Source organism: Manis pentadactyla, chromosome 9, assembly GCF_030020395.1.
Source record: "Manis pentadactyla isolate mManPen7 chromosome 9, mManPen7.hap1, whole genome shotgun sequence".
Classification (NCBI taxonomy): domain Eukaryota; kingdom Metazoa; phylum Chordata; class Mammalia; order Pholidota; family Manidae; genus Manis; species Manis pentadactyla.
Genome location: NC_080027.1, coordinates 44,669,183 through 44,690,015, shown reverse-complemented (window position 1 = coordinate 44,690,015; position 20,833 = coordinate 44,669,183). Strand labels below are relative to the sequence as shown.

General features: G+C 36.9%; 2 protein-coding genes across 2 annotated transcripts; both read left to right on the top strand.

Moving 5' to 3' along the window:
* The first annotated feature begins 10,493 nt into the window (after nt 1–10,493).
* On the top strand, nt 10,494–11,423 carry LOC118933051 (olfactory receptor 51B2-like). The gene has a single exon (XM_036927017.2). The coding sequence runs from the start codon at nt 10,494–10,496 to the stop codon at nt 11,421–11,423; it is 930 nt and encodes a 309-aa protein (XP_036782912.2).
* Nucleotides 11,424–19,627: 8,204 nt separating this feature from the next.
* Nucleotides 19,628–20,566, top strand: LOC118933052 (olfactory receptor 51B2-like). The gene has a single exon (XM_036927018.2). It carries the CDS (start codon nt 19,628–19,630, stop codon nt 20,564–20,566), a length of 939 nt encoding a protein of 312 aa, XP_036782913.2.
* Nucleotides 20,567–20,833: the final 267 nt, after the last annotated feature.

The window sequence follows — 20,833 nt, the reverse complement described above, 5'->3', positions numbered from 1 at the left end:
CGTCTCACAGAATGTGAGAACTCTAGTTTTTGGCAGGGGAGCAAAGAAGTCTCATATTAAATACCCATAATCAGATCTCTTGGTAAAATAAATGTTGAAGCAGAGCTACAAATTGCTCTAACATTTCTCTTTAAATCTAGATCTTTGGCCTAGTACAGTTTGTGCATTTAAAAAAAGTTTTCTATATACTGAATATCTCTCTTTGCCATGCAATTTTTATGACAACAATACCCTAGGTGTTAACAGGTGTGCCTATAATGTATTTTACATATATTTCTTTGGGGTTAGAAAGGTGGCAGCTAAGAAAAATATCATAAGGATGTAAAATTATGAGTTAGTTTGGGTGAAATGGAATGAAGTTTGGTCTGAATATCCAATCCATTATCTGGCCTCCCATGAATCTCCCCACAGATATTCACAGAAATGTTTGGTTATTGGAGCTCTGGAATTTTCCTGAAAAGAAGTATGAATTCTTCCTTGATCATTGTTGTAATTGCTTATCATCCTAACCATCTCGTTGGTTACCCCTGCCTCCATCAAATGAAAATGATTTTGTCTCAATTACTATAAACTTATATTGATTACCCAAGGCAGTATTTACTTAAGAAAAAGTTGTCTGTGAAAGCTGTTAGGACATAGCACCTCCTTCCATCTTTGCCTTCTTTCTTATCCTACTGCCCCGACTTTAGCTCTGCTGCTGGGGCCATCTCCAGAGCGGCTGCTGGGTCTACTACTCTACCTGAGTGGAAAAGATAGTTTCCTCTCCCTCCTTTTGCTATGAACAAGGTCTGAGGAACTGAAGGAATACGTTTACACATTTTTTGAAGAGTAGTTGCTTCCCGTACATATCCTGATTCTATTTTACAAGTGTGAAATGTCTTAAGAAATAAAATAATATTTCTTACTTCATTGAAATTTTCTAATGAATGAGGAAGGGACTGTGGCTTAAGTCAAAATCTCCTCAAAGGATGAGGCTATGTCTTTACATCTCTTAAGCAGGGCAGAGAAAGAATTAGGTGAGCCAGGAGAGGGAACTGCACAGAAGGTGGCACTGATGTCACTGGTACTTCGTCCAGATACTTTAAAAACTGTGAACCCACCCCTTGTTCCTGGCTCACATTTGCTGTGTTCTTCAGGTTATTTTCCTCATTTCAGTTGGAAACACTGCCTCACCAAGATTATGCCTTCTGGTCCCCAGAAAGCAGAGCACAAATGCCAACCCTCTTGCCTTCTAAAGCTGAACTCCAGCTGGACTGTGTCCTTGCTTATCTCCTTCCCTTTCCTACCCTGTTTCCTTTGATCCCTCTCTTCTGAAAGAACCAATGACTCCATTACATACATCTGAGTCCCTGCCTCACGTTTTGCTTATATGGAGTCCAACTTAAGAAATCTTACAACTAATGTCTTTCCTATTTTACCAAGAAATATAGTTGTGAAAGGTCTGAGCTTATTAAAAGAAAATAACTTTTATGTTTTAATCAATTTTTCATCCTTGTCGCTCCCTGACATTGAATTAACACAGCTTGAATATTAAATTCTGAGTGTGAATGTGCATGAGTGTGTGATGGGAAGTTACATCCTATTTCCAATTGTCCGTGAAACCAAATATGTGTCTCTCAACTTCTACTCTAACCACTACAACCACAATATTTTATTCACAATAGTATAATGAGGTAGATATTATTATCACTACTTTATAGATGGGGAACTTGAAAATAAGAAAAGCTAAATATCTTACCCAACAACATGAAGTTTATAAGTGGCATAACTGTCATTCAAATCCATATCTTCTAATTCTAGGACCAGTGTAAGCTGCACTCTACTGAAATAGTCTGTACTTAGTGGACTCTATTTTGTGCCCTATATTCCATCATGCTTACAGAAGCAACACTTACCCCTTCTTCTGAGGATGTCTCTTATTTCTACTAAAAAATGTAATTTCTTATAGGCGGTGATATTTCCCATTTATCTCCAAGCCCCTACTCTCTAACAGGTAAGCCAGTCTGAATCTTTTCAGGATTTTTCAAAATAAAATCATGAAAAACAGTTATGATTTCATGTGGTAGAAATAGCAAGATGAAATGCTTAGAATTATTAATAGTCATGTTCTCCATCAGATGAAAGATCTCAGACTATAATAAGCATTAAGAGAAAATTATAAATAAGGAAATGAAATATTCACTAGAGCCCTCAAGTCCCTGGTTCTGTGTTTTACTGAGGCTCAATAACAAGGATAGTTCAACACCCCCTTTGATGCCACAGCCTAATAAAACTTTTGATATTTTTATTTTGCTTAAACTAGCTACAGTTAAGTTTCAGTCAGTTATAACAAAAATAGTTTAATAACCCTATCATCTCAGTTATAGTGGTAAATTGGCTCCAATGAATATTTAAAGGCTACAAAGTACTATTAGATAAATTACTGCTTATTTTCCCAAAATACAAGAAATGAAAACTAACAATGTCAGGAAAGCAAGTCTGACTGATCATTTAGTCAGTGATTTATGAAGTGATTGCCCTTGTTTAGGCAATTCATTCCTTATTTGAAAGTAACTGAGGAATAAATTCATTGAGAAGAGGTTGTGAGATGAACACAGCAACAGCATAACTGGGGGGAGAGAGAAAGAGTATCTCTATCTACAAGAAGAAATACAAATGGCTGAAATCCACCTAGACATTTATTTTTCTTTAAAATCCATTTTATCAATCAACATAAGCACATCACTTCTTTGGGTGTATGCTACTATTATCACAAAAATGAGAGTTTCCTGTAGATCTCATATAGGTCTTCTAGTGCTAACATACTGAGTACCATTAGCAACCTATTTGCAACTGTTATCTCCAACAGAACACTGCAAATATGTTGTGTTCATAAGCAGGGTAGACTTCGCCAGCCCATCAGTGAATCTCTTCCATACAGGATAAACCAGTGAAGTCTGTAATTGAGCTTATCATCACTGAAGACTATAAAAAATACTTTATGGAGAAGGACTTCATGATAAATAAATTCACTAGTGCCTATTAAGAGGAATAAACAATATGCAGTTACAGGAGATCCAATGGTTTATAAGAATATAATGCCTTCGCAAGAACCATCCTCTCTTCCAAAAAATATTACAATTATATAGGATGGACTTTAATTTAAGGGCTAATTTACCATAAGGATATTGAATTTGAGATAGGAAATAAAAGGTTAGGTGTCCATTCCTACGGATGAAAGAAAAAAACAGCCTTAAAAATGATCAGAGTCAGGAGTACTAGAAAAACACAGAAAAACCATGGCATGATCTGAAAAGTTAGCAGACTACTCTTCCTCCAAATATAAAATCAACTCATTGTAGGTGATAGGCAGAAAAATTTCTTTCAGTTAATTAACAAATAATTGCTGGGTTCCTTCTCAGGAAATGCAGATTTTTATAGGGTAAATGAAATGTGATGTATATCTAAAGATACTTATTAGATATTATGAGTATTAAATTAGATATTCAGAGTGATTAAAAATGTTTAAAGGACCTGGGGGTCTCTATATCCAATTGAAGAATGCCAATAAGTTTTTATTTTATAGCTCAACTCTTCAGACAGTATCACTGTTATGAATAAGCTCATAGACAAATTTACTTTTGTAGTAAACTTAGGAATTTAGGTCCCTAGATTTCTAGCGCTTATGACCAAGCTGACAGGTTGTGACAGTGAATAGTAAAGAAGCATCTTAAAAGTGGACAAGATGATATGGACTGTCCAGAGGAAAGTTTAGAAGATGGGCCTGCACAGACTAATGTGGATCCTGAAAGATGACAGGAATCAAGCTCCACAAAAAAGAAGGCTGGTAAATGTCAACAGGTTTGTTTGACAAATAGCAAAAATCCCTAGAAAAAAGACTTCCCAAAATCTTTAGTGAAGGTGTATTTTACAGGGTAGGCATTGGACCTAAGCTGTGTGGCACCAGAGCTCAGATATAGAGCCAAGGAATAAGTCCAGGGGAAAATATTTTAACTTAAAAAAGTAAGATATTGTTAATAAGGCGGCTGCCTGAGTATTTTCAAAACATGTATTCTTCTGAAGATAGAGCTCTGTGACCCAGGAGGAGATAGGCCCTGACTGGACGACCCTTGTTAAAAAAACACTGCATCAAAGAATGGCTTTAAGTACATGAGATGGGGTCTGCTTCTGAACTGGGGAGGCTGCTGTTATGATTCTACACTTCACAGGCGGTATTGAAAGAAACGTGACGGGAATGAATAAGGTTTGGGAAAGCACATGTATGACTGAGCCATAAACGGACACTTAAGGAAATGGCAGACACTGCTGGTGCCCTGCCCACTGCCTCCTAGTGTTGCTCTGAGTATTGGTTGGTAAGGACTTAATAGCTGCTCCCATTCTCCAGAGAATTGTCCTGTGTCTCACCTGGGAAATTATTCTAACACAGGGGCATCTTTCAACAAATGACTTTTTACCAGTTCTAGAGAAAATGTGGTTGCCATAAGGGGTAGAAGAGATACATAAGTAGAGGGTAAATCTACCTACTAGGAAATAGGGGGACGCCTGACATTATGTGGATTATCTCAGGCACTCATTACTTCTACTTATTTTGAGTTCAAAATATGGCTCTCCCAATGTCTCACCTCTAAATCTGTACTTAGTACAAGAGTTTTTAAGCACACAGATATTCAGACACAAGCCATTCTCAGGGAATGACTCCTAATCATAATTTCCCAAATCCTACTGTGTCTCAGTGAGATTTATGGATGGAGAGTTCAGCAGGAATTTAAGTGAATCTGAAATGTCAGAAGCCAAGATGTAACCCACATGGTTGACCATATCATACTCATCCTCATTTTAGTCTCACAGGTGGGTTAGGCTGCAGGACAAATTTAGGAGACAAGGGTATGATAAGAGAGTTCCTCAGATCTTCATCTCTGCCAGGGTATGAGTATAGTTCTATCCACTTAAGTACCAATGATCGGGGAAAGTCAAGGAAGAAAAAATATCTTCTGTAGGTCCATGACTTCACCTCCTTCCTGGATACTTAACAGAAGATTTTTTACTTGTACTGTTTCAGAGGCAAGAACTAAGACCTTTGGAGATGACTTAAGAGACAGATAAAAAGCTAACTGTCTGAAAGAATTAATCATTAACTGCACTCATTTAGGAGATATCAGTTTCACAATGCATGTGTCAAGTATTATAATGAGTGATCTCTTGAAACTAAGGAAAGGTAAGTGTTAGGGAATTATCAAACTTCATCTAGAAATTTAGTGAGATTACTTGCTCCATAATTCAGGAATGACTAAGTCAAATTCAGTTTTGATGGTATCATCTTTTTTGAGGTGAAGATCAGGAAGGACAAAGGTGATTTGACATCATGACTTCCATCTGCTAGATGAAACTACAATTCTGCTTTCTGTCTACAATGAAAATTTGAGGTTATAGGACACAACTCTGTAGACCCACCTTCTTCCCTAGAGGACACCAGGATGATATCCCAGAAGCTTAATTATGCATAGCTGGAGGGACCCTGGGAATCGTTTTTCTGTACAAATAAATTTCACCAATTGTCCTGTTAGCAGTCTTCAAAGACAACATTTGCACCACCTTGTACATCAAGACCCAGCAGTTACCTCCTCCCTTAATTCCCGGTGTTCCAGGTAAGGGTCTGGTGACCATGGGAGAAGAGAATGGAGATAATACAGAGGAAAATAAAGGTGACTGCTCTTCCTCCTTTATGCAGATGTTGCAAGGTAGTAAACAGGAAGTTGAGGAAAGCTGTTTTCATGGATTCTGTCCAGTATAACAGATTGCAACACAAAAGTTCAACTCCCTAGAAAATACCAGTTCTAAGAAATAACCAGTCATTTGTTGTTGTTGTTGTTGTAATGGTGCTTATATGACTAATCAAGAGATCCAGGTTGCTACCTAGACCTTCTTGTCATCTCAGGGCTATCAAGAATATTTTTCCTACAATAGGACTGTTCTTTGCAAGAGCCAAGAAAGAGAAGAGAGACTGATGTTGGGAGAGAATGAGCAGGGTGGGCCATGACACACGTAGGTCTTGATATTACATCTCCTCCTCTTGGCACTATTTTCTATGTTCAGTTTTCTCTCATATCTCCCTTTGTTACCTTTCTGCCCTCTCTTTCCTCTTCTTTATGCCTTTTGCTTTCAGTGATTTAACCAATTCTCAGTTATAAGACAAAATAGTGTGTTCTTGCCACAATTCCTATCATTAAGAGTTGCTGTTCCTATAAGGCTTGGGAAAGATCATTGTTTAGGAGCTCCACTGAGGGTAAGACAGTCAAGACTGATCAGTCATGTCCACCACTGGGGAAAAACTGGAGTATGGAGTACCTGATGGTGACCACATATGAAGGTAGTTGGTGAGTTATTGGCTACTTGTAACTGGAGACTTGTTTGGGAAAAGGCAGTGCTGGGATCAGTCAGCTTACACAGCAGCCAAGTGGGATATTGGTAAGTATTATTTGAAAGTCATTGTCATTACATAAATCAGTTTAACAATCACCATACCAGCCAGTTAGTACATCAATCAGTGTATTAATAAGATAACCAAATGTCACTAGTAACCTGACAATCAGTCTATCAAAATCTGTCATTGCTTTCAGGAAGAGTATTCATACAGCAATCAGTAAAATAGGCAATGCTAGTATTGGACTGGAAGTACATCTGTCTAATTAGAATGAGTTAATTAGAACCAGTAGGTCTCAGAAACTGGTGATAAAATGTAAAAGACAAAACATGCTGTGTTCAGTTTTGTGTTGAAGCCTGGGTGATACACAAAAGACATCTGGGCCTTCGCTAGAGGGAGAAGGTAAAGTGAGGGATAAGACTGCTATACACCCAAGAACAGAGTAATAGATATAAGAGGGAGGGGAAAGGAAAACGAAAGCAAGATGACATCCAGCTGAACATGAGGTGCATGAACAAGAGGGGCAGAAATGATCAGAGTGCTCGGCCAGTGCCAACTAACATAGCTGAACAGTGCATATGAGTTAAAATAACTGGAATGTTGTAAGTCATTGAAGCTGTACAGGTTTTCGTCATGTGGCAATTCTGCGATGATAGCTAATCGACATAATAACTAACTTACATAAACTCTCTAAATAATAGCTATTATTGGTAGCTACATGTGGGTAATCACAACCCCTACTGCGTCGGTTTTCTGCTGCTGTGAAACAAACTACCACAAACTGTGCTGCTTAAAGCAGCTCTCACTTATAATACCATAGTTCTGTAGGTCAGAAATCTAGTAGGCTTGACTGGTTCTCTGGTTAGGGTATCATGAGGTCAAAGTTCAGGTGATGGCTGGGATGGGCCTTCTACCAAGACTCTAAGTAAGAATCCACTTCCAAACTCACTCAGACTGTTGGCAGAACTCCATTCCTTGTGGTAGTAGGTCTAAGGTAGCTTGTTTTGCAGGCTGTCAGCCAGGACCCTCTCTCTGCATCTAGAGGTTGCCTGAACTCTTTCTTATGCAGCCCCCTATGTTCTTAAACTAGTGACTAACTACCTGTCAAGTTCTTCTCAAATTTTGAATCACTTTGGGTTCCTATTCCACCACTAGTCTGTGACAAATCTTTGCTTTTCAGAGCTTATGTGATTAGATTACTCACACACACTCTCCCTTTTGATTAAGTCAGTAACCTTAATTACAGCTAACATGATATTTCACCATACTCATAGCCTCACAGCCCAGGGACTGGGATAGAGAGCACTGGCAGGGATGTGTGAGGTAGGGAAATGAACTTTAGAATTCTGACTACTACACCTATTAAAAAGTAGCTAGTGAGAAAAGGGACTCTCTTTTCCAATATGTGCAAAATAATGTTTATTTTCAATAATTACTTGATGCAATAAGATGCCAAAATGGGCTGTAGATAGCAGCTAGTGTAGAAACTGAGAATGAAATAATTCCTAAGTAATGAGTTCTTAGGAAAAATGTGAGGGTTCTTAGAAGAAAAAGATTGTTGAGGTTGAAAAAATATACCCATTTAAAAGAAAAATGGGAAAAGACATTTATATTTATTGCAAATATTTTGCATTTACTATGATCTAAACAGTCTACATTTATTGTCACTTTAATTTTTTATATAAAGTTGTTATGATAATCACATATTTCATATGCATCCCCGTTAAACTGTAAGCTATAAGAGTTCAGAGACACTATCTGCATTTTTTTAAGAATTTACTTTTTTAGGGAAGTTTTAGGTTTACAACAAAATTGAGAGGAAGGTACAGTGATTTCCCACATATCCACAGTTCCCTACAAATTCACTGCCTCCTTTGTAATCAACATTATTCACCAGAAAGGTACTTTTTTCTTTTACCTTTTTCTTTTCCTTTTCTTTTAATATTTTAACTGAAGTATAGTTGACATAATATTATATTGGTTTCAGGTGTACAATACAGTGATGTAGCGATTATATACATTATGGAATGCTCACCATGATAAGGGTAGTTACCATCTGTCACCATACAAACTTATTACAGTATTACCGTATTCCATATGTTATACTTTTTAACCCTTATGACTTATTTATTTTATAACTAGAAGTTATATCTCAGAATGCCACTTTTGCCAAGGATAAACCTGAAAAACATACCATAATCACCCAAAGTCCATAGTTTACCTTAAAGTTCACTCTTGGTGTTATACCTTCTATGGGTTTGGACAAAAAGTACAATGACATATCTATTAGTATACTATCATACAGAGAATTTTCACTGCCCCCCCAAACCCTCTAAGTTCTTCCTATTCACCTCCACCCCAAAACTCACCCTTAGCAGCCATTGATTTTTATGTCTCCATAGTTTTGCCTTTCCCAGCATGTCACACAGTGGTGATCAAACAGCACACAGCATTTTCAAGCTGGCTTCTCTCACACAGTCATATGCATTTAAGTTTCCTCCGTGTCTTTCCATGGTTTAATAGCTCATTTCATTCTAGTGATGAATAATATTCCACTGTCTGCATGTACCACAGTTTATTTACTCATTCACCTATTGAAGGACATTCTTCAATATGCCTGTTTCCAAGTTTTTACAATTATCAATAAAGCTACTTTAAACATCTGTGTGCAGGTTTTGTGTAGATGAAAGCTTTGAACTCTTTTGGGAAAATATCAACAAGCACAATTTGGGTAAATACCAAGGAGCACAGAATATACAGTAAGAGTATGCTTAGTTTTATAAGAAACTGCCAAACCACCTTCTAAAGTGGCCGCACAATTTTTCATCCCCACCAGCAATGAGTGGACTCCTGCTGCTCCACATCCTCACCAGCATTTGGTGTGCTCAGTGTTCTCGATTTTGGCCATTCTAAGCATATAACTGTCTGTTTGTTTTACTACTATATTCACTGCATTTAGCATAGAACTAGCAGATTTAAAGAAGCAAGAAATATCAGATCACTGAGTAATAGAGAAAAATATGATTGCCCTGAGGTAAAATTTAGGAATTGAAAAAATGAGTCCCTTCTAAGTTTCCATCTTTTGTCTTTCACACCCAAACGCAATGCCTTCTTGAAGCAGAAAGTTGTAAACTCTATAAAGCTTAGTGATAAAACAATCACATAAGGTTGGAAGGTACCTGGATAGATTTCAGCCACCCCTCTCTGGATGGCTTGGTCGTGTGGGGATGCACAATATATGTATCCATACAAAATATTATAATGTGAGCTTCAATTCATGTAAAGATGGTATAGCCCAGAGAGCTTATTTATATTACAATATCATGAGATATGTATCATTAACAGTAATATCATGAGATATGTATCATTAACAGTCTAGTTCCTCATTTACATAGGTATCATCAATTCCTATTTGTTGAATTAATGAACACCTAATATGAATAGTGGATCCAAAAGGAAAGTACTGACTTCTTTCCTACAATAAAAAATATATTCACAATAGACAGAATGAACCATAAGACAAAACTAGAAATGGACAAAAGATCTTAGATTTCAGGTGAGATCAGGTCAGACATCTAGGTAAGCTTTAGCAGAGGATTCTGACAAAGATAATGAGAGATTACAAAATATTGGAATTGGAGAACTCGGATGAGAAATTTATAAAGGAGGGATACAAATGGAGCACAATTCTACACAGACTGTGATTTGTTTTTCAAATGATAAGGCAAAAATAACGTTATCATCTAGAGGTATACTGGGCACTAGTTATAGTTAGCTTGAGGTAGGATGTTCTGTAAGTATAAGCTACATACTGGATTTTGAAGAATTTGTATGAAAAATGTAAAATATCTCAATGATGATTTTTATACTGATTACATTTTGAAATGATATTTTAGACAGAGTGAACTAAATGAAATACATTGTTAAATTATTTTTAATTTTCTCTTTTAGTCTTTCTAACGAGGCTACTAGAAAATCTAAAATTCTATATGCGGCTCAAATTTTATTTCGAATGGACCCCCATTCGATGGTCTAGAAAGAGCTGTTTTTGTTTCCCTCCAGGGATCTCACCATGTGGTCCAACATCAGCACTGCCCCTTTTCTACTGACTGGCTTTCCAGGTCTGGAGATATTTTATCCTTGGATTTCCTTCTCCTTCTTTGTCATTTATGGGTTCGTCATCCTTGGCAATGGCACTCTCCTCTTCCTTATCAGAGAGGACCGCACACTTCATGAGCCTATGTACTACTTTTTGGCTATCCTGGCAGCCACAGACCTTGGAGTCACGTTGACGATGCCCACCGTGCTTGGTGTTCTGTGGCTGGATCACAGGGAGATCAGCCATGGGGCCTGCTGCTTTCAGGCCTATCTGATCCATTCACTCTCCATCGTGGAGTCGGGAGCCTTGCTCATCATGGCCTATGATCGATTTATTGCCATCTGCAGTCCCCTGATATATACTTCCATTCTCACCAATGCTAAGGTAGTGAAGATAGGTCTGGGGATTCTAATGAGGGGATTTATACTGATTGTGCCCATAATTGTTACTCTCTCTAGATTCCCCTACTGCAGATCCCGTGTCCTTTCCCATGCTTTCTGCCTACACCAGGATGTGATCAAACTGGCCTGTGCTGACATCACTTTCAACAGGATCTATCCTATAGTCTTGGTCTCATTAACTGGTTTCTTAGACTCAGTGCTTATCCTTACCTCTTATATCCTAATCCTTAAGACTGTCATGGGAATTGCCTCAGGTAAGGAGCAGGCTAAGGCTTTAAATACCTGTGTGTCTCATATTAGCTGTGTTCTGGCTTTTTATGTCACTGTTACAGGACTGACTCTCATACATCGATTTGGTAAATATGTGCCACATGTAGTTCATATTATCATGAGCTATGTCTACTTCCTCTTCCCCCCACTTATGAATCCAATAATCTATAGTATTAAGACCAAGCAGATACAGAATGGTATCAATCGTCTTCTCTCTTTCCATAGAATTTGAGCCTATTAACTTTGGGGGTTCTCCCCCTTGCAGAATGGGTTTCTTGCGAGAACAGACTATATGGTGTCAATGTGGCTCAGAATCAAAAGGAGTGTCACACTTGTCAGTCAAAAGACATAAAACCATTGCTCTGATTCTCAGCCCCTCGCTCCCATTGGGCACTGACTCCCAAGGGCATTGACCTTAGTCTTGTTGCTCTGACTGGTAGATGGTCTTGCTTTATTTTGTCATATTCTAGTCTGGCAGAATCATTTGCCTTCATGGTTACCTGAAGGCAGTGATGCTTGCAATGGCTGTAGACTCTACTGTAAGAGGAGAATAAGATTGCTTTAGAATTCCCCAGCACTGTGTGGGAACAGTTAAAAAATTTCCTGCATGACCAAGAGTGCATCAGAAGTAACAATGGGTCACAGACAACCCCACAAGTACTACACAACAGGAGAGTGGATCAGTAAATAAGAATAATATATTCAGACCAAAGGCCAAACAAGACCTTGAATTCAAGCAGATGTAAGCATAGCTAGATGCTCAGCATGCATTAGTGAGAAGACTCTGAGTCGATATTTTGCGTCTTCAACCTTATGGGATGAGGACTTCAAACCATCTGTAATAAAATAAAGTTCTACTTCTTGCACACTTGATTTTTGTTCTGTATTGTGCAATTCATAACCTCTGCATATGCTTAATGGAAAAAATTAAACAAGTGAAAGAGGCACTCTAATAATATGTATGCAGAGGCAGCATTTTGCCATTCTTCTGGACTGGGGGAGATGGTAGTAAAATAAACAGCCTTTAGAAAATATTATAAATGTAAGGTTTTGAAACACATAGGACATTTAAGGAAGTTTACTCAGGGTCTCCCATGTATTTTATTCCTCACAGAGGTCAACATAACAAGAATCTATACATCAGCAATATAGGAAGGAAAGCTGTATTTTATTGGTTCATCAAGAGCTAAGAAGGGTTAGGGAAAATAATATATATTATGCAAAATTATAGAAAATATGTTGGCAATTGAAATAGCAATCAATTCAGTTAATAATTAGCCATGACGTTTTATTTTTATTGGAGAAGGAACTACATATCTGTATGTATTACCAGGATCCTTGGAGCATTCCTATAACCAACAGATTCTGTTATAGGAATTTGTTTTTCCATTAAAAATGGTTACTTACAAAAGCACCTTTGAAAACCATTGACTTAGATCTTCCATCATTGTTTGCCCTCGTTCTTAATTCACTTAGCATTTTTTCTCAGTTTAATTAGATTTTCCCCACTGATTTAATGAGAAAAAAGAATGAGTAGATCAACTGACCTGTATAAATGAAAATTTAAATATTATATATATATATATATATATATGTAAACACACACAGACACACACATATATGTATATATAAAAACAGGAACTTATAAGCAAGGGAAAATAAACATTAAAAAAAAATCCCTGGGCAAGGGAAACAAAAGTAAAAATAAACAAGTGGGACTGCATCAAACCAAAAAGTCTCTGCACAGCAAAGAACATATCAGCAGAACAAAAAGGCAACCAACCTACAGTGTGGGAGAATATATTTGCCGATGATGTATCCAATAAGGTGCTGATATCCAAAATACATAAAGAGCTAATATAACTCAACACCAATAAAACAATCCAATGACAAAACAGACAGAGGACTTGAACATTTTTCCAAAGAAGAAATACAGATGGCCAAAGATGCTCCACATCGCTAATCATCAGGGAAATGCAAATCAGAACAACAATCAGGTATCACCTCACTCCAGCCAGAATGGCCACTATACAAAAGACAAGAAATAACAAGTGTTGGTGAGGAGGTGGAGAAAAGGGAACCTTCATACACTGTTGGTGGGAATGTAAATTGGTGCAACAGCTGTGGAAAGCAGTATGGAGGTTACTTCAAAAACTAAAAATACTGTAGGACCCAGCAATTCCACTTCTGGGAATTTACCCAAAGAAAACAGTATCACTAATTCAAAAAGAAATATGTACCCCTATGTTCCCTGCAGTATCATCTACAATAACAAAGATATGGAAACAATCTAAGTGTCAATTGTGCATCAATAGATGAACGGATAAAGATGATGTGGTACACATACACAATGGAATATTACACAGCCATTAAAAAGGACATCCAGCATCAATGGATGGATGCATGTGTGTGTACATGTAATAATGCACACACATATAGCAATAAACAAAAATAATTTTGTGATCACTATTCTCCATAAATAAATTTTAATTTTAAAATCTTTCATTACTCTCCTAATAAAGTTAATGAAAACAAAGTAGTATTTTAAGTTTACTTTTAAATCAGCATATCTCAATGTCCTTTTAAACACTCTCTAGCCTAAGTTAAGAGACTCTCTGGGGCCATGATTGCATTTCATGTTTTCCAAATCAAGTCACAAGTCCCTTACCAATAGAGAATTTAAACATTCAGTGCATTCACCGCAGGATGCCAGATTCTATATAAATATATCTCATCACCTCTTCCCACTTGGAATTTTCTGTAGCCCAAAGTAAATTCTTAGAGGATAAAATTAGACAAGCTTCTTGGAGAAAGTAAGTTTTCTGCTTAGATGATTTAAATAAACTTTTCCTTTGATCTAACAAAAGGAATGCCAGGATTATATAGAACAATGAAAATATAATCTTTCCAGAATGAAAAATATGAAACTTCTACACTTAGTACATAAATCTCCAGGAAGAAAGCCTAGATCTAGTGATTTCTTCACAATAAATATTTACTCTGGCCATCTCTGTATAATGTATTGGGAAAATGGAATAATATGGAGAGAAACAGAATCCAATCTTTGAAAGACTTTAAAAATTCAGGCTGGGAAAAGTTTTTGGTATGGCTATAAACTAAAACTTTTTTGATTGATTTAATTACAAAACTGGATTATTCCTCCACAAATTTCAAATGGGGAAAAATGTGCCCCAGAATAAAATGTTTAAGCCACTGGTGCTGAACATAAACCAAAATACTAAAATCTACTTATCCCCCAAACATCTCCTCAGCCCCTCATAATGTGCCTGTGAGGCCTGTAATGCATCTAAGGATCTTAACAGAAAATCCCACCCCGTATCAATCCCATCTGATTTGCTGGCCTTAGTATAGAGGCCCTTATAGTTGTGGAAACACTGGCTTTGCAAGTCATCTTGGAGGAATAGTGGAAATTCTGTCTACTGTGGTGGTCACTGCTTACTATGACAGTGTACCCACTCTGATAGGGACATTTTATGGATGGGTTGCCCCTCTTACAAGCTTAAATTTTATGGAAGAAGTCCATTTAAACTGGTTAAGACCCTTTAAGTTAAAACTCTATTAGTTCCCTCATGCTAAGTGAGAGAGATCCCAGCTAGCTGGCATGAACCTTCATGTTAAAGTTTATTCAATTAGCTGTAACACATCTGAGAAGATTCATGCTATAACGGACAAGCATCATTAGCATGCCTGCTGGGCACATAGTGGGTGGAGAGCCTGACAATATTGGAGTGTTCCCGAAGAGGAACAAGAGGGTTGCTTGCTCACTGTTGGATAAGCAAGGTCCTTTCTAAGATGGAGGCAGGGGACTGTAGGGAGGTGGATTTATTGGTGAAACTGTCCCCAAACTTTGGCTTAGAGGTTGAATGCTCTATTCTAGGTGCCCTCATGGTTTCTTGAAGGAAGAATATTTGAAAATGACTCCCTACTGCTATTTAAATGCCTATCATCAGAAGAATCAGTAAATAATTTATGATGCAATTTTATCATGATACTACATATCAACGAATTAATGAGAACTAACTACAGCAACAGTGTGGAAGAATCTCACAAATACGATGACCAAAACAAAAGCTAAAATGTGATTCATTTACATAAAAAATACAAAAATAAACAAAATTAATCTATGCTGTTACAACTCAGGAAGATAGTTACTCTGGGTGATGAGGGGCTTTTAGCACGCTAGTTATATTCTGTTACACCATCTGGTATAACAGACATGATCCTTATTTCCTTACAATATCACTAAAATATATAAGGCATATTATATGCCTGGAAAATGAAAAAAAGTTAACAGAAATTTAACTTTGGTTATCAATGAATGCAGTCATATAGCATTATTATATATAAAACAAAATTTCAGTTATTAGAGAACATACCTTTTCTCCCAAGCCTTTCTAGATAACATGGATAGAGTTTATGCTACAACAAAAAGAAAAGCCTAAAATGTTTAAAAGGCTAAAACTTTAATCATTATTGTTCTTTTGATACATTTTACTTCTGCCAATTTATCTTTAAGAATAAATAAAACTTATTTTTAAAAAGATGGCACAATATGGTAGAAAGAATGTGGCCTTTGATAAAATAGCTTCACTTCTACCTCCGTCATTTAAAAACTTTGTGGTTTTGAACAAATCATTTAATTTCTGAGCCTGTGTTATCTTATCTAGCAATTAGGAAAAATAAAATGCACCTCATAAGAGATTTGTCTTAGGTTTCATAGAGTATATCATGCTACTGGCAGATATTATCTATATTGGCATATATATATAAAATATGACATTAAATATATGACAATATTATTAGTGTTGTCATTAATATTAACAAAACTGAATATTTTCACAACTATCATGCAGAAAAGTAGTGGGAAGAATAATCAGAAAGTGGGATATTATTAAATGTTATAATTATGTCATGTAATGAAATATAGCTACTAAAGAAAATATTATAGAGTGTTAAATAGCCTTTGAAAATGAACATACTCCTCCCAGCTTTCTCCTTCAGTTATTCCCAATATAGCATCTCCTGCAAAATTGAGACATTTAGTGAATCATTTTATTTTCATTTACCTTCATATCCCTATTAGATTATATGGTGCAGTCCTTCAGAGACTTTTTTGTCAATATCCTATATTCCTTTGCCTTACTTTCAATCCATCCAAGGCTTTTCACTCTTTTGGAGTGGAAAAAAAATAAAATGTCTTAAATATCAACGTGAAGTAACTCATATAATCTTTATAATTCTTAGGCATATTTATTTTCTCACTTTTCTTTCCACAACTCCTATCCATCTCATTTTACAGATGAGGAAGCTAAGCAGCAATGTGTATAAAGACACATATAACTGCGTGGGAGACATCTCCACCTGACTGCTTACAGACATAGAATACCCTATAGTGAGTGGATTCCCTTCATTGTTTTTCTGAATCTAGAGTGTGAAACAGTGCTTAGAATAAAAGAGTCAATCAACAAACAACTATTGATTAATGAATGTTATTCCCTTCCTGTGATCCCTGTTAGTAAATGGAATCACCTTTAGCTAAAATCAGAAATATAGATACCATCATTCACTATTCTTTAATCTATCACACAGAATCAATCACCAAGTTCTATTCTTTCTAAATCATAGACTCTTCCAACCACTGCCACCCGACCCTATTGCTAACACCCCATCACGTCCACATCAGCACACTCGATCACATAGATTACTGTATTCTGATTCTTCTGACCAGTTCTATTTCTTTTTCAGTGTGCTCTTTATACTGTAGCAACTGACTATCTGAGCATAAGCTTTACCTACCCACCCAACAATAATTTCATACTCATGTTACTAGGATAAAGTCAGAATTCTTCACATGAATTATAAAAACCTGTGTGATCAACACCTGCTATCACAGACATATTTTGTGTCAAGCTTTCTCTCATGACTTGTTCTAGAGATACTATAATTATTTAGCATAAATTTAGTACAAAATTATTTTTTGCTTGTATCAAGCATATTTTCTCCTGTCCTATGACAAGTGCACATTTTCTGTGGTTGTTTCTGTTTTTTTCTCTGCATGGAACTAGTGCCCTATCTTATCACAAACAACTATATTCTTTACTCTTCTCTTTATTCAATTATCAGCTTTAAACAGCACTACATTTTGGAAGTCTTCCCTGATCCCAGACATACCTTTTATGTGTTCCCCCAGCACACTGACATTCATGCAGTAATGATGGTGCTATGTAAATTTATGGCAATATTTTCTTGCAAGTCCTCATTAGGTTTTTGAGGTCTGTCACTGAGAAGAAAAAAATTCACCACCTTAGACTGGCACAAAATAGGGAAAGATCTGAATATAAGCAAAGTAATTTTAAGACACAATATAAAATACTCTTCATTCACATGGCTCTTCACAGATCCACTGAGGTTTTCTGTGAATCAATACTGATTTCTCCATAAACCAGAAATACCCATATCATCCAGTAATTCCACTTCTGGGAATTTACCCAAAGGAAACAAAATTGCTAATTCAGAAGGATATGTACACTTCTATGTTTGCTGCAGCATTATTTACAATAGCTAAGATATAGAAGCAACTTAAGTGTCCATCAATAGGCGAATGTATAAAGAAGACGTGATACGTATATACAATGGAATATTACTCAGCCATAAAAGAACAAAATCTCACCATTTGCAACAACATGACGGACCTAGAAGGTATTATACTAAGTAAAATTAGCGAGGCATAGAAAGGCAACTACCATTGCGGTATTTCCACATATCATTTATATGTGGAATTTAAAAAATGAAACAAACGAAACAGAAATAGACTCATAAACACAGAGACCACTGCCATAGGAGAAGGGAGGGGCCACGGGTGGGGACAACAGGTGAAGCGAATAAAGAGGTACAGACTTCCAATTATGAAATAAGTTAATCACAGGGATAAAAGTACAGCATAGGGAATATAGTCAATAATATTGAAATATCTTTTTATGATGACAAATGGAAACTGCTCTTACTGTGGTAAGCATTTAATAATGTGTATAACTGTCAAATCACTATGTTGTATACCTAAAATTAACATAATATTGCATATCAACTATACTTCAATTAAAAAGAAAAACTATTTAAAAAACCCAAGTAATTTCTCAAAAGCAACAGGAAAGACAAAAACTGCAATTGGAATTTCCAAGTTCTAGGACTATAAAAGGCATGTATGACTCCTGAGAGTAACTGGTATCTCCTTGACCTTTGAGATAAACAATGGGAAAACATGCATAGATGCTTACACTGAGGATCTTGGGGTCATATTACCAAGCTCTGGCATTCCCCACAATTATGTGCCATTTGGGTTTCCAGTTTTCCTAATACATCCTCGGGGAAATGACCAAAATGCCTGAGAACACTGGGTGAGCGGGCCAGCTACTCCCAGAAAAAGGAAGGGAGGGGATATTAAATAATCTCCCAAGTGGCTGGAAAGGTGAAACCCTGGGGAGGTGATTTCCACATAAATAAATTCTCTAATCTGGCCTCTTAAAATAGTTTTTGAGAAGCAAGAGTCTGGACTGAGTTCTTAAAGTAGACAGATACAAGACTGTGGAGTGGGTGAGTGCCAGGAACAGAAATATAGATGGATTCCTCTCCCTTTAGATGTTAGCTGCATTTGAGAGAAGATAGATTTTCCAGAGGCTGTAGAGTGGGACACATGCTACATGGGGCAAAGGCAAGACGACAGCACAGAAATTTTGTTTGGACAAATGTGTCAAAGCAGGTTTGGAGCTGCTAATGAGGGACTCCTGGATGGGCTTCATGAAAACTGAATGCTTTTGACTCAAAATGAAATCATCTGCTTTTTTCCATTTTTCTCCATAAAGAGTTTATGACTTCTGTTAGAATTCCATAAACTACTGACATTCAACTTCAAAACAAAGTTTCCTGACAAAAAACTATGTCTCTGTCATGACTGTGAAACATAAAATTAATACCAAGTTGAAATGTATCAAAAAAATCAACAAGTAAACAAAAAGACAGTGTAGATTTTTAAAAATTACAATCCATTTGTATATATTCATCTTTTTCTTTATGACATTATTACCTCATTTTCCAGCATATAGATTACAGTGTGGCCTGATGTTTTAGAAGATAATGTTTTTTTAATTGAGAAATTTTTTACCTAATATTATATATAACTTAGGAAAAGACCATGGATCTTCATCCTTAGTACAGTCTATAAATCTCTACTGCTTTTCTACAAGAAAATAGATGCAAAACCATATGTACACCAATTAGTTTTCCTAAGTACAAAGATTGTGATTAAGGCTGCTCTACTATATTCCCATGGCGATTAGTGTTAACTGAAAAAATCTGGGTTCCTGGGTTAGAAAAATTTGAGTTCTGGTTTCTAGAAAGCTGCTCTCCCCACCTGTGGACATGTTAGGGTCCAACATTAGTGCTGCCTCCTTTTTGCTGACTGGCTTCCCAGGTCTAGAAGCAGCACATCGCTGGATCTCCATCCCTTTCTTTGCAGTCTACGTCTCTGTGCTTCTTGGCAATGGTACTCTCGTCTACCTTATCAAGGACGACCACAGTCTCCATGAACCCATGTACTATTTCCTTGCCCTGCTGGCAGGCACAGATCTGATGGTGACACTGACTACGATGCCAACTGTAATGGGAGTGTTATGGGTGAATCGACGGGAGATAAGCTATGGAGCCTGCTTCCTGCAGGCCTACTTTATTCACTCCCTTTCCATTGTGGAATCGGGTGTCTTGCTGGCCATGGCCTATGACCGTATCATTGCCATCAGCACCCCTCTGAGGTACAACTCCATTCTTACCAATTCCCAGGTGATGAAGGTAGGACTGGGGGCACTGCTGAGGGGCTTTGTGTCCATTGTGCCCCCAATTGTGCCCCTCTATTGGTTCCCGTATTGCCATTCCCATGTTCTTTCTCATGCTTTTTGCCTCCACCAAGATGTCATGAAACTCGCCTGTGCTGATATTACATTTAATCGTGTATACCCGGTTATTCTGGCTGCTCTGACTTTCTTCCTGGATGCTCTGATTATCCTCTTTTCTCATGTCCTAATCCTTAAGACAGTTAGGGGTATCACCTCTGGAGAGGAGCGAGCTAAGGCCCTCAACACTTGTGTCTCCCACATTAGCTGTGTTCTGGTCTTTTACATCATGGTGATTGGCCTGACTTTCATCCACAGGTTTGGGAAACATGCTCCACGTGTGGTCCACGTGACCATGAGCTATGTCTACTTTCTCTTTCCTCCATTCATGAACCCCATTATATACAGCATCAAGACCCAGCAAATTCAGAGAGGCATCATTCGCCTATTTTCTGGGCACAGTAGGGCTTGAGCCTTTCTTTCAGAATTGTGAGATCTATAAGATTTTTTTGGCCTTCTTTATTATTGGAGAACCTTGGCTTTATACTCAGTCTCTTATTTCAGAGTTAGATGAGATTTTAATTATTATAATTATGCTGAATGTTAACTTGTGAAAATTTATATTCTAATATTAAACCTGTATTAGAATATTAGAATATATATAAGAATAGAATACATTTATAGCATGTTTTATTAGAATATATATTATAACATTATGTATATTCTAATTTACAATAGA

What these genes read in the sequence shown, in the direction of transcription:
- LOC118933051 (XM_036927017.2), top strand. Translation starts at nt 10,494, where the DNA reads ATGTGGTCCAACATCAGCACTGCCCCTTTTCTACTGACTGGCTTTCCA.
- LOC118933052 (XM_036927018.2), top strand. Translation starts at nt 19,628, where the DNA reads ATGTTAGGGTCCAACATTAGTGCTGCCTCCTTTTTGCTGACTGGCTTC.